We start from the raw sequence: 13136 nt of genomic DNA on the forward strand, positions 1-13136 counted from the left end.
CAATCATGACAGGCCAAAATGCAGAACCTCCAATGATTTCTGTTACCATTTCATATATGGAGGGGAACCCAAACAACAATTGAAAAACAGACCAAAACCAAACTCTACAGCACTGAGACGATGCTCTAAGTAATGATCACATCAAATGCAGCTGTCTCCCTTTGTCCTGTTTGCCTAGCCCTGCTGACCCCTGTCACCACCCAAGACTGCTTTGCTAGTCATCAAAATCCAGAGAGGGACCCATGCAAATTTGGACAGAATCTTTCATAACACCCAATGCTGAACATCCTTATATTTCCATCAACAAGAATTAGAATATGGCCAAGTAACTATTAACTATGTTATATACTTCTGTCTTTGAGAAAAATATTTTCTCTTTTAATTTTAGTATCACCTCAATGAGGTAGGTACTGTTAATTAGTCTCAGAGAGATTAATTAAATCACCCAAGGATATATGCTGGAACCAATATCTGCCTAGAAAGCATTCTGTAATAGCCAGTAGTCTAGAAAGTCCTCTTGAAAGAACTACAAATAAAAGTACATGTGAAAAGAGTCTGCTACGTAAGAGTTGCTTAACAGGAATGAAACTACTTAAGAGGAATGAAAAGAACAGGTACTTCCAGTACCCCACCCCAACCCCCTTGTCCTTACCACTGCCTGGCACAAATACTTGACTTCTGAACAATATAATTAACAAATGACCTAGTTGACAAGAATATAACACTGAACCCAACACAGCTGAATATACATTCTACTCCAAGTACGCTAAATTGATAATATGCTGGGCTTTAATATAATTCAACAAATTTTAAATGATTGAAATCATATAAAGAATGTCTGATTACTTAAGGTAAAAATTAATACCATTGTATATTTTGGATATTAATCCGTGGTTGGATATATAGTTTGCAAATATTTTCTCCCACTCTGTAGGTTGATGTTTCACTCTGTCAATTGTTTCCTCTGCTGTGTAGAAGCTTTTTCATTTGATGTAGTCCCATTTGTTTATTTTTGTTGTTTTTTATTGTGTTTGGGTCCCTTATTCTTAAAGTCTGTGCCCAGTCCCGGTTCCTGAAGTATTTTCCCTATATTTTCCCATAGTAGTTTTACAGTGTCAGGTCTTATGCTTAAGTTTTTAATCGATTTTGAGTTGATTTTGATATATGGTGAGAGGTGCAGGTCTAGTTTCATTCTTCTGCATATAAATATCCAATTTTCCCAGCACCACTTATTGAAGAGGCAGTCTTTTCCCCAAAGTATGTTTTTGTAGCTTTTATCAGTTGCTGGAAGTCTGTGGGTTGATTTCTGGGTTCTCTATTCTGTTTCCCACTGGTCTGTGTCTCTTTTTATGCTGGTACCATGTTGTTTTGGTTACTATAGTTTTGTAGTTTAATTTGAAGTCAGGTAGTGTTATGCCTCTGATTTTATTGATTGATTGATTGATTGATTGATTGATTGATTGATTGATTGCTCAGGATTCCTTTGGCTAGTCAGAGTCTTTTGTTGTTCCATATGAATGTTAGGATTGTTTTTTCTGTGTCTGTGAAGAATGTCATTGGTATTTTGATGGGGATTGCACTGGATCTGTAGATTGCTTTGGGTAGTATGGACATTTTCAGAATGTTAATCCTTCCAGTTCAAGTGCATGGAATGTCTTTCCATCTTTTTGTATCTTCTTTCATTTTGTTCAGCAAGGAAATCAAGAAATTACACAGTAAAAAATCAAATAACCCAATTTAAAAATGGGAAGAGTAGCTGAACAGACATTTTTCTAAGGAAGACATACAAATGCACAACAGGCACTTTAAAAAATGTTCGGCATCACTAATCATCAGGGAAATGCAGATTAATACCACATTGAGATATCACCTCACCCAGTTAGACTGGCTATAATCAAATAATGAAGAATAACAAATGTAGGTGAAGATGTAGACAGATGGGAATGCTCCTACACTGTTGGTGGGACTGTAAATTAGTACAGCCACTGTGGAAAACACTATGGAGGTTTTTCAAACACTACTGATAGATGTACCACATGATCCAGCAATCCCACTCCTAGGTATATAACCAAAATAATGGAAATCATCAGGTTGAAGTTATACCTGCACTCCAATGTCCATCAGAGCTCTGTTTACAATAGCTGAGATAAGGAAGCAACCTAAATGTCCATCAATGGATAACTGATTCAGAAAAATGTGGTATACATACATCATGGAATACTACTCTGCCCTAAAATGAAATGAGGTTCTGCCATTTGCAGCAACATGGATGAGCTTGGGGAAAACTATGTTGAGTGAAATAAGCCAGGCACAGAAGGAAAAATACTCTGATAAGTGGGAGCTAAGAGAGAAAGAAGGGAAGAAAGAGCACAGTAGTGTGTTGGACTTTTAGAGGGAGAGAGCATACCGAGGGTTGCAGGGTGGGGTGGGAGGCGGGGGGGAGAGGGAAGGAGGTTTGGGATTAATTAGGTGGGGGACACAGGGAATAATGGCAATTTGTGCTAATGGACATGCTGATAGTATTGATCTTGCCATCACATCTTGAGCACAAGTGATGACGGTAAGCTTTGTACATTGTGAATATGCATAACCAATAAAATAAAATTAAATTTAAATTAATACCAAAAAATCCCAAATTCTGGATGTTAAGCAATATATTTCCAATATAATATACTTCAAAAAGGAAATTACAATGAAAATAACAAAATATTTTAAATTGAGTGGTAATGAAAATATGACATTTCATACCTTGTGATACACAGACAGAATCACGTTTAAAATAAAATAGATAGCCATAAATTAATGTATTAGAAAAGGAAAGAGGCTAAAAAAATATAAATATATCAGTAAGTTAGACAAATAATAACAAATTAAGCCCAAGGAAAGTAGAAGTAGGAAAATAACATCGTAGCAGAAACTGAGAAAGAAATCAGATAAATTATTGAGAAAAATCAGCAAAGCAAAAGTTGTTTCTTTGAAAAGATTCATAAAATTGACAGGTCTCCTCAACTGAAGAGGCACATATTACCAAAATTTGGTATGATAAAAGAGGCTATCACTAAAAATATAAAAAATATAGTAAGTAGAGGACTTGTGTTTACGTCCACGATGAAATAATAGAACCAGATTTATCCTCCCAAAATAAACAACTATAAAATTGGGTGAAATACATAAAACAACTATTTTTAGAAGTTGGACAAGAGTAGCACTGTGAGTTCTGCTTTTTGCCTGGGGCACTTTCTTTCTGTACTTCAGATCAGGGAAAAGATCTTACACAGAGCAAAGTAGTATCTCTAAGTTGAAAAGACAGAAATTGAAGTTCCAGAAGGTGTAGGCAGCTGGAAGATGGAGAGAAAAGTACCAAGAGACATGAAAGCTTTGCAGGTAAAGGTATTCAAAAACCTGTAGAAACGGACCCTGGAATATTTGTTAAAATAGTAATATGCGTAGGTAGAGAGTGTAACCCCCAAAGACCAATTTAGCTGCTAGCAGAACTCTTCTCGGAGCTCATGAAAGGATGGAGATTGAAAATACTTACTGATCACCAGATCATTCAGTAGCGATGCCAGGAGTTTTAGCTCTTAGTAGCAGAGTTTCACTATCTTAAAATAAAGGACACTGTAGAACTGCCATTAGTTTAAAAATAAGGCGCAAAAAAGAATAAAGTGAATCCTCAAGTAATCTAACTGCCTACCAGTATAAAGCCAAAGTCTTTTTTTCTTATCTTTTTAAAAAATTAATATTCAGGTAAGAACACAACATGAAATCCACCTTGTTAAGAAATTTTTAACTGTGATAAAATATTAAATACAGGCAGTTTTGTACAGCAGATCTCTAGGACTTATTCTCCTTGTGTGACTGAAACATTATACCTGTTAAACAGCAACTACCCGTTTTCCCCTCCCCCCAGTTCCTGGCATCCACCACTCTACTCTGTTTTTATGAGTATGACTATTTTAGAGACCACATAGAAGTGGAATTATGCCATATTTGTCCTTCTGTGACTGGATTATTTCACTTAGCACAATGTCCTCCAGGTTCATCTATGATGTCACATATGGCAAGATTTCCTTTTTTTTTTAAGGCTGAGTAATATTCCATTGTATGTTTATACCACATTTTCTTTATCCATTCATCCATCAAAAGACATTTAGGTTGTTTCCATATTTTGGCTATTGTGAATAGTGCTGCAGTGAACATGGGAGTGTTAATATGTCTTTGAGATCCTGATTTCAGTTATTTTGGATATATACACCAAAGGTGGGCTTGCTGGATGATATGGCAGTTCTATTTTTAATATTTTCAGGAATCTCCATACTGTTTTCATAGCAGCTGCATCATTACACAATCCCACCAGCAGTACCCAAGGGATTCAATTTCTCCACAGCCTTGCCAACACTTATCTTTTGTGATTTTGGTTTTGCTCTTTTGTTTGATAATAGCCATCCTAACAAGTGTGAGATGATAGCTCATTGTGGTTTTGATTTGCATTTCCCTGATGATTAGTGATGTTGAACATCTTTTCACATATCTATCAGCTATTTGTGTGTATTCTTTAGAAAAATGTCTTTTCAGGTCTTTTGCCCATTTTTAAAATTATGTTATTTGCTTTTTTGTTGTTGTTTTTTCTTTTTCTTTCTTTCTTTTTTTTTTTTTTCTACTGAGTTATAGGAGTTCCTTATGCATTTTGGATATTAATCCCTTAACAGATATGTTTGAAAATATTTTCTCCCATTCTGTAGGTTGCCTTTCCACTCCATTAATTGTATCCTTTGCTGTTCAGAAATTTTTTAATTTAATGTAGTCACACTGGTCTATTTATGCTTTTATTGCTATGCTTTTGGTGTCCTATCCAAGAAAACAGTACCTAGATGAATGGCATGACACTTTTCCCCTATGTTTTCTTCTAAGAGTTTCATAGATTCAGATTTTATGTTTAAAACATTAATACATTTTGAATTCATTCTTGTTTATGGTATAAGATAATGATTTTTTTTTTAGTGTAAGATAATGATTAAATTTTATTATTTTGCACGTGGATATCCAGTTTTCCCAACACCATTTGTGGAAGAGATTGTCCTTTCCACATAGGGTATTCTTCATGCTCTTTCAAAGATCAGTTGACCATATATGTGTGGGTTTATTTCTGGGATATTCTGTTCCATTGTTCTATATGTCTGAGTTAAGGCCAGTACCTTACTGTATGATTACTGCTGCTTTGTAATGTATGTTAAAATCAGGAATTATGATGCCTCTAGCTTTCTTCTTTCTCAGAACTACTTTGATTATTGAGGTTTTTTGTGGTTCTATATAAATTTTAGGATTGGTTTTCCTATTTATGTTAAAAAAGTGGGGGGCATTTTTATTTTGATAGAGATTCCATTGAATCTCTAACTTTGGGGAATGTAAACATTTTAACAGTATTCATTCTTCCAATCCATGAGCATGAGATGTCTTTCCATTTATGTGTGTCTTTCTTAATTTCTTTCATCAGTGTTATACAGTTTTCAGTGTATGTGGTATTCACCTTCTTGGTTATATTTATTCCTAAGTATTTAAATTAGTATTTTATTAATGTAAAAGGTCTTATGCACACACATAAACATACACACACACACATGATATATATATATATACACGATATGTATAATACAGATATGTATATATATCGTTGTGATATATATGGTAGCCTCATTTAGCTTAACTTCTCTAGGATTTTGGTTTGTGTTTCTGTTGTTTTGTTTTTCTTCTTTTTCGATAGAGAAACTAAAGCTCATGGAGTGTCTGCATGGTCCAAGTCACATAACTAACAAATATTAGCACCAGAGGTCTCAGTTCTTCAAAAGCATTGCTTATGTTTTATGAATAAATCTCTTATGGTTGACATTGCTTTGTATGAAAATTACTTTTAAAATTCCAAAGAATTGACAAATAAATATGCATTTTGGAGAGAAATCTGTTGGAGAGTTGGTTATTAGTAATATATTCATGGCCTTGCTTCTGAGGAAGTATTTTATACATGTTTGGCTTTTGATAGACATTTGAGAGAATGTATGCTAATGAAATGTGCTTCCAAATGCCCCATAATACATGAACTCTCAGTACCTTAAATATTTTGTTTCAGGGTAAGAAATAGAAGGCTTCATTGTGGCTCTCAGATATAATTTTTATCTTTGAATACAGCTTACAAGAGATGCTGCATTTGGGGAGACTAGGGGTACTCTCCTAAATCAATGAAGTTATACTTTTTTTTTTTTAATTTATGAGTGGTCTTTGTGAGTGATCTACATGTTAGAACTCAGAAGCAAATTGGGAGAGAGAGGTAGGGTTCAGATTCCTCAAATTCCTGAGAACAGTATGGTCCTTTACATATTAAAATGAATCCACTCTTATTGCCTTTTGACTTCACTGAATGTGTTAGGAATGTTCTCTCATTCCTTTTTTTTTTTTTCTTTTTTTTTTTTTTAGGTTACTGCCCAACTGGCTGTCAGGAACATCAGAATGGCAAATGCTATAGATCCGAGGAAAGCTGTAGTTTTGTAGATGACTGTGAAGATAATACTGATGAAGATGAATGTGGCAGCTCCTGTACTTTTGAAAAAGGCTGGTGTGGCTGGCAAAACTCCCTGGCTGACAAGTTTGATTGGGTTTTGGGGGTAGGCTCTCATCAAAGCCTGAGACCTCCCAATGACCACACACTCGGAAATGAAAATGGTAGGCTATTAGTCTGTTATAGTTGCTCTAGTCATATTCACAGTGTGCATCACATTGTCTCCCCTGATGGTAACTGGAGAGCTCTGGAGATACCAACACGGTGGTGCTGCAAGTCAATCCAGCATTTAGTGAGTGTAGTTGTTTCCTAGGGCTGCTGTGGACGAGGTGGCTTAAACAACAGACATTTATTGTCTCACAGTTCTGGAGGCTGGAAGTCCAAGATCAAGTTGTTGGCAGAATCATTTCTTTCTGATGATGGCTATGAGAGAGAATCATCGTTTCCATGCCTCTCTCCTGGGTTCTGGTAGCCTCAGACGTTCCTTGGTTAGTAGGTGGTGGTTCTCTCCATGTCTTTGCCCTATGCGTGTCTGTTTCTGTGTCCATATTTCTTTTTTTATTAGGACATAGTCATATTGGATTAGAGCCCATTCTAATGACCTCATTTTAACGTACTCATCAGCCAAGACCTTATATCCAGATAAGGTCATATTTGAAGGGAATGTGGGTTAGGATTTCAGCATTTTTAAGGGGACATAATTTAACCCATAACAGTGAGTTGTCAAAATCTAATATCAATTACTATTTTGCTAATTATAGTTAGATGATAATGTATGCTGCCATCAGACACTTTTCCTAAACAGAATGCACTTACAATCAGTAACCTTAAACTCTGCCACTTGTTCCATAATTAGCATGTCATTTAATGTTTCAGATTCTCAAATTCTTCCTTTGACAACAGAGATAATAAAATTTGCCCTCTGTGTACAGTAGAGATTGAAGAGATCAAATGAGATGATATGTGTAAAGGGAAGAGTTTGAAACCTATAGAGATGCTATGAAAAATGTAATTGTAAGACCACATATGTTAAATGTGTTGGGCATGGCTCATTTTTGTAGTAAGTAGTTTTGTCAAGTCTCAGATTCACTGGTCAAGGAACAAAGACCATTTACAGGATGATGAAGGGACCCTAAACTCCTGGATGCTATAAAATAGTGAAAAGATGTCTAAATGTTGAAATTCCACAGAACTGTGAAAAGACAAAGCTGACCAAGCCAGAGAAAGAAAGACCTTAATCTCACTCAAATACTCAGCTTTACATACATGAAATGTTTTGGATATTTTGATACACAAGAATAAAAAACAGTATCTTGCCTCTCATGTTGAATATTAAAATTCTCAGTATTTTATTTACATACTCAACAGATGACTGAATTTGTGAAAGCAAGTTGTAATCCTTTATTTAAATTTCATAGGGCATCTTTGCATTGTTTTTACAAAAACTAGATAGTTTGAGGAGTCCATTAAATGATTCTGTAACTATCCTGTTGATTCGATGGCATAATATCCTGTCAGATCAGTTCATCTTCATACTGTGAAGCACTTTGCTAAGAGCACAGACAGTTGGAAATTGTTCTGTCTGGGAGCTAGAGGCAAGGCTATTAGATTTCCTTTCTGTTTCAAATGGAAATGCCTTTGGCAGCTCAGATCATATGAAATGTAATTAAAAACCCTAACTGTTATGGAAAAGCTAAAATAATCCCCTCATTGTTATTTCGTTCCTATCTGAATCCTGTCCTTGTTCCTAGGGCACTTCATATATCTGGAGGCCACTCCCGAGGGTTTGCTGGGGGACAAAGCACACCTGAGGAGTGTGAGGTGGCAAGAATCCAGCACTGCCTGCACCCTGAGCTTCTGGTATTTCATATCTGCAAAAGCCACAGGGTCCATTGAGATTCTCATTAAGGTAGGATCTTGGCCTGGGGTCCCCTGGAGCTTTATGAGGGTTCCTACGGGCAGCACATGGCTTGAGGGAGTTTACAAAAACTCTTCTGACTAGGTCACAGGAAGCCTCATTTCATCCAAAGGGGCTGCTCCTGTGGCTCTAATTTTCTATCAGGTTTGGTAAACTGAGGCATGGGATCCAGCTCTGAGTTTAATGTCATAGCCTGTGATAACTGAATCCTGAGACTCTTTTTATGACAACAATTCATCTAAGACATAAATTTCTTCTATTAGTTTCTTTCCCTATCCTTTTCAATAAAAAATATAGATCATTTGTACATCTAAAAGGAGAGTGACTATCCTTTTTTTTTTTTTTTTTTTTTTTTCATGTATGAGCAATCATTAAGGGAACTAATAATAGTCATTCTGGTTCTAAGCACCCTGTGCAAAGGACTGAACTACTTGGGAGAATGATCAAGTTATGATTACATGGGACTGCTCATTAACTGTGACATAGCAATGTATTTTCTTACTGAGGATTAATTGGATGTTTCTGTCAGAGCTTTAATTTAGTATAACAAAGTGACAGTGCTCAGGGAACAAAATAACAAAGTAAATATTAATATTAATGAGACTTGGTTCAAGTACCTTTACTCTTTAGCAAGTTAAAACAGCAGCAAAGAGGTGGGTGTGTGTGTGTATATGTATATTTATTTCAAGAATCTAGTTAGAATTCCAAGAAAGCTTATTTTAAAACCTGCTCCAGAGGCCATTGCTGTTTTATCACACTTGAGCTTTGCTGAAGTGCCCTAGCATTGATGGAAAATGCCTGACCCAAATACCAAAGAGCTCATATGTCTGAATAGCTTATGGCTGCATAGTCCACTTTTTTGGGGGAAACCTGAATTAACTTTATAACTTAGGACTCTTCTATAATAATGCAAAAAAGCCTGCTTAATAAAACACATGCAGCAAATAACCACAGTGATTTATTCTTATATTTAAATATGAAAACTTACTGAAATAGAATGCATAAAGCTCTCACATGAGCATCTCACCAGTACTCTTGTAGTTGTGATACTTAATTACATGGTGTGCGCCAAATGGAGGGATTTGGTGTTGCTCTGTCTATTATTTGCTTCACTCATATTTACATTTCAACTATTTTACATTATAGTAACAAATTTTATATTACTAACAAATGTAAAATTAAACTTTGTTGAGATATTAGTTTGTACCAAGCCATATGGAACTTCTGTGATTCTTCTAATTGATTCCTATGGAAATTTAACGTTTTTAAAGATCGGTCTCCCACTATACAAAACAAAAACCAAAACCACTTACTTAAAAAGTATATGTCCATTCTTGGTCACATCAGTTGTGAAGGAGAGAAATCTTTCATAACATATATTGATTTTATATTCATGAATTGTAGGGCAATTATTTCATTTTGGTGATTAATATGATACATATTTTTGATCATCATTACAAAGAGCTTCTTAGGCTTCTCTCAGTGTGGAATCATACTGGATTTTACCCTGCTCATTAGTTTGAAAGTGCCTAGCCAGATGGCAAACCCAGTAGGTTGCAGGGACTCTGCCTTTGATTCCTTTCTTTCTTCACTCCTCAGCTTGTAAATTGTTCCAGTTTATGCATGTGTTTCCTCTGGCTTAGTCTCTCCTGTTTGTTCTCAGGAAGGTCCCCTTCTGTGTTTTCTCCCTCCTGTGTTTTTTTCCCTCCACACGAAGTCCAACACAATCTGGAAGATTCAGCTGTTTGCAAAACTCTCCTTGACTGCTTTTGCATACTATGATGACTCCTCTGAATGTCCCTCACAGCCCAAGAAATGATTCTTGCTCTAACTAGGTGGTAATTAGTATATTTATTCTATTTCAGCAAATAGATTGTAAAATCTTGAGAGCATGGCGTTGAAGTTTTAGTCTTCATATGCTGCTCTTAGATCTTCAGAGAAAGAACTGACGAATGAAGCAGGAAGAAAATGTACCCCCCAGAGGCCACTGCTGGGTTGAGACAGATCCTGTTAATTAGTGAGGGAATGGCTGTTTGAGTCACATGCACCACATGCAAGTCCAATCTGAAGAATTTGTAATTTAAACTTGAATTATATACACACTTCAGACATAAAAGCATGCAACCATTGAACAATAATTTAGTGGTAACAGTTTATATGGGGTAATATTGATTATGGATCACAATAGTACATACAAGGATATACCATTTACTGAACCTCAGCACTTGTTTCATGTAATTCTTAGCACAAGCCTCTGAGTTAAACAGTGTGAACCTCATTTTACGAGAGGGGTAAAGAAGCCTCACAGAAATAACCTAATACCCCTTGGCTAAATACCCAGTGACAGAGTGGGAATTTGAATCCAGCTATATCTATGTCCAAAACTCACGTGTGCCCTCCTCACCTCCACTCATGGCTCCATACTGGCTCCAGTAATGAAATGGAGATTCCATTTTACTGATATCTATATACATTGTATGGAATAATTTTTTTTTTTTTTAGAAAAACAAAATGAATAATAGTTCTTAGAGTGGTGATATATGATTCTTAAAATACTCCTGTAATAAGAAGTAAATTCAGGGAAATCCCAACAGAGCAAGGCTATTGCTTTAGAGAACATTTAGTAAAGAGCAGTACCATTTTACATAGTGCATATTTTATACTTTTTCCCCTATATTTCTTGCTTTCAGTCACATGAGAGCTACTGTTCTTTAAAGAGATGAAGTTGAAACAGATGTAATCTTTGAATCTTAAAATAATGGGTGAATAACAAGAAGAAAAAAATATTTTATTGAGAAAATTGACAATATTTTTTCCTTTGAAGTTTGCTTTAATTATAAATGAAAAAAAAATCTCTAAAATGATGTAGCTAAACTTTTCAAGAGAAATAATTTCTTTAAAAAAATACAGTTAGTTTTTTATGAGATCAGAGAGTTTACCAGGTAGAAGGATAATTAGCTCTCGCTCACTCTATGCTTGGGCCAAGCCAGATAATTTGTAACTGGGTTTCAGCCCATGGGAACCAGGGACAATGTCCATTATTCCACTGCATTCATTTTATGGATGAGTTAATCCAGGCTCAGTTGGGTTAAGTAATAAGTCCAAGGTCACAAGTAAATGAATGAACTAGGACTTGAACTCAGGTATTCTGAAATTAGGATTAGAATGCTACACACTTAATTTGGTTTCTGCCTTCCTGTGGAGGAGAACTGGATGATAATAATCTAAGTTAAAATGTTGGCTGTGTCTTTTTCTGAATTTAGTAATAGTTCAATTTTAAACTGGTATACTTATTCATGATAACATTTCTTGTTTTTACCTACCTTTCAACTTGTTTACCTTCAATATTACATTGCCCATTAAATTGAAATGCATTGCTTTTCAGACTACCTATGATCTAAAACAAAAAATAAAACAAGTACTCACAAGTAGAATAAGGGGTCTACAACATAGAAGTTAACTTGTTTTACAATTATATGTAATTTTATTCCCATTACTTTACTTATTTTTCAAGTCACCTGTTTCCTGATGGGGTTAGTGAATGACGAGTAACATAAATTTGAATATCCTAAAAAAAATTTGGGGAGAATTTTTAAGTTTACTTTGTGTTTGACAGTTTGTTTTCATAGGTAAAAGTTGATTTAACCTCTACAAAAACAGAGGACCTTTGTTTTTTGCATCTTTTCAGCTACCCATTTGAATTAAATGCAGGAACACCTGCTACCTGAAGAGCATTATTCTCTTTTGGAACTACTCCATCTGCAATAAACTTGATATTTTAATCAAGATGACTGCATGCTTTAGGGAATCTGAATATATTTAATTGAAAGCATTCAGGACTATCCATTATGTAGTCATGATAGAAACATAATAAACTAAAGCCAGCAGTGGAGAAAAATAATGTATTTCAGGAGAGCCCTCCTGATATAGCAACCTAGTTATGTTGAAAGTCCATAATTAAATTAGTTCAATGCTTTATCTTGCTTAGTGGTTTAGAGAATTTTAGAGCTGGTGGGGTCCTTCAAAATACATTTAATCTGAGCTATTCATTTTATAGATGAAGGAAGTTTAACAGTAAGAGGTTATATTTCTTGCCTCAGCTCACATGGTATTCTAAGAAAAAAGTTAGGATATGAATCCAATTTTTCTGACTTTTAATTTAGGGCTCTTCTAGTTGACTTCCCAGATATTCTTTCTAAGGATTTTTATATTCAGTATGGAAATGTGGATTTTGTTCAATAGGCTATAGAAAATATCAAAGGATCATGTGAAAGGCCAGCTTTCTTTGCTTACTTAACAAAACTGTGGTTATTCTGGGTCTGCTTTTACCCTCAAATCCAGCCAGCAATGAGCTTTAGTCACATGCAATGATCAACTGGTTTAAAGGTAAGTACTCCCCGGCCCTCCCAACCCACCACTATCTCATCTCGTGCACACGTGCTCACTACCACCTTATGATTTACAACGAAGTGCTAATACTACATGTGCCTAACTATTGGAATAGGTCAGACAGATTTTCAGAATCAGGCATATTTTGATGTCTTCAGCCTACTGCATATTTAATGTTATTTCAGATACATTGTAGGCATTTTATTCATTATTTCAGGAAAAGGTTATAGAGAATATAGATGTAAAGAATACATAGAATCTGGGTAGAAAAAAAAAAAT

General features: G+C 35.3%; 1 protein-coding gene across 1 annotated transcript in view; it reads left to right on the plus strand.

Annotated features, from left to right (window-relative positions):
* MALRD1 (MAM and LDL receptor class A domain containing 1) overlaps nt 1-13136 on the plus strand; it is a 632630-nt gene that overhangs the window by 326076 nt on the left and 293418 nt on the right. Inside the window, exons 27-28 of the mRNA XM_063101139.1 lie at nt 6469-6714; nt 8302-8459. Of these exons, the coding sequence (XP_062957209.1) occupies nt 6469-6714; nt 8302-8459 (404 nt within the window). The remainder of the gene's footprint in view (nt 1-6468; nt 6715-8301; nt 8460-13136) is intronic.

The sequence above is a fragment of the Cynocephalus volans genome, chromosome 6 (genome assembly GCF_027409185.1).
Source record: "Cynocephalus volans isolate mCynVol1 chromosome 6, mCynVol1.pri, whole genome shotgun sequence".
Classification (NCBI taxonomy): Eukaryota; Metazoa; Chordata; class Mammalia; order Dermoptera; family Cynocephalidae; genus Cynocephalus; species Cynocephalus volans.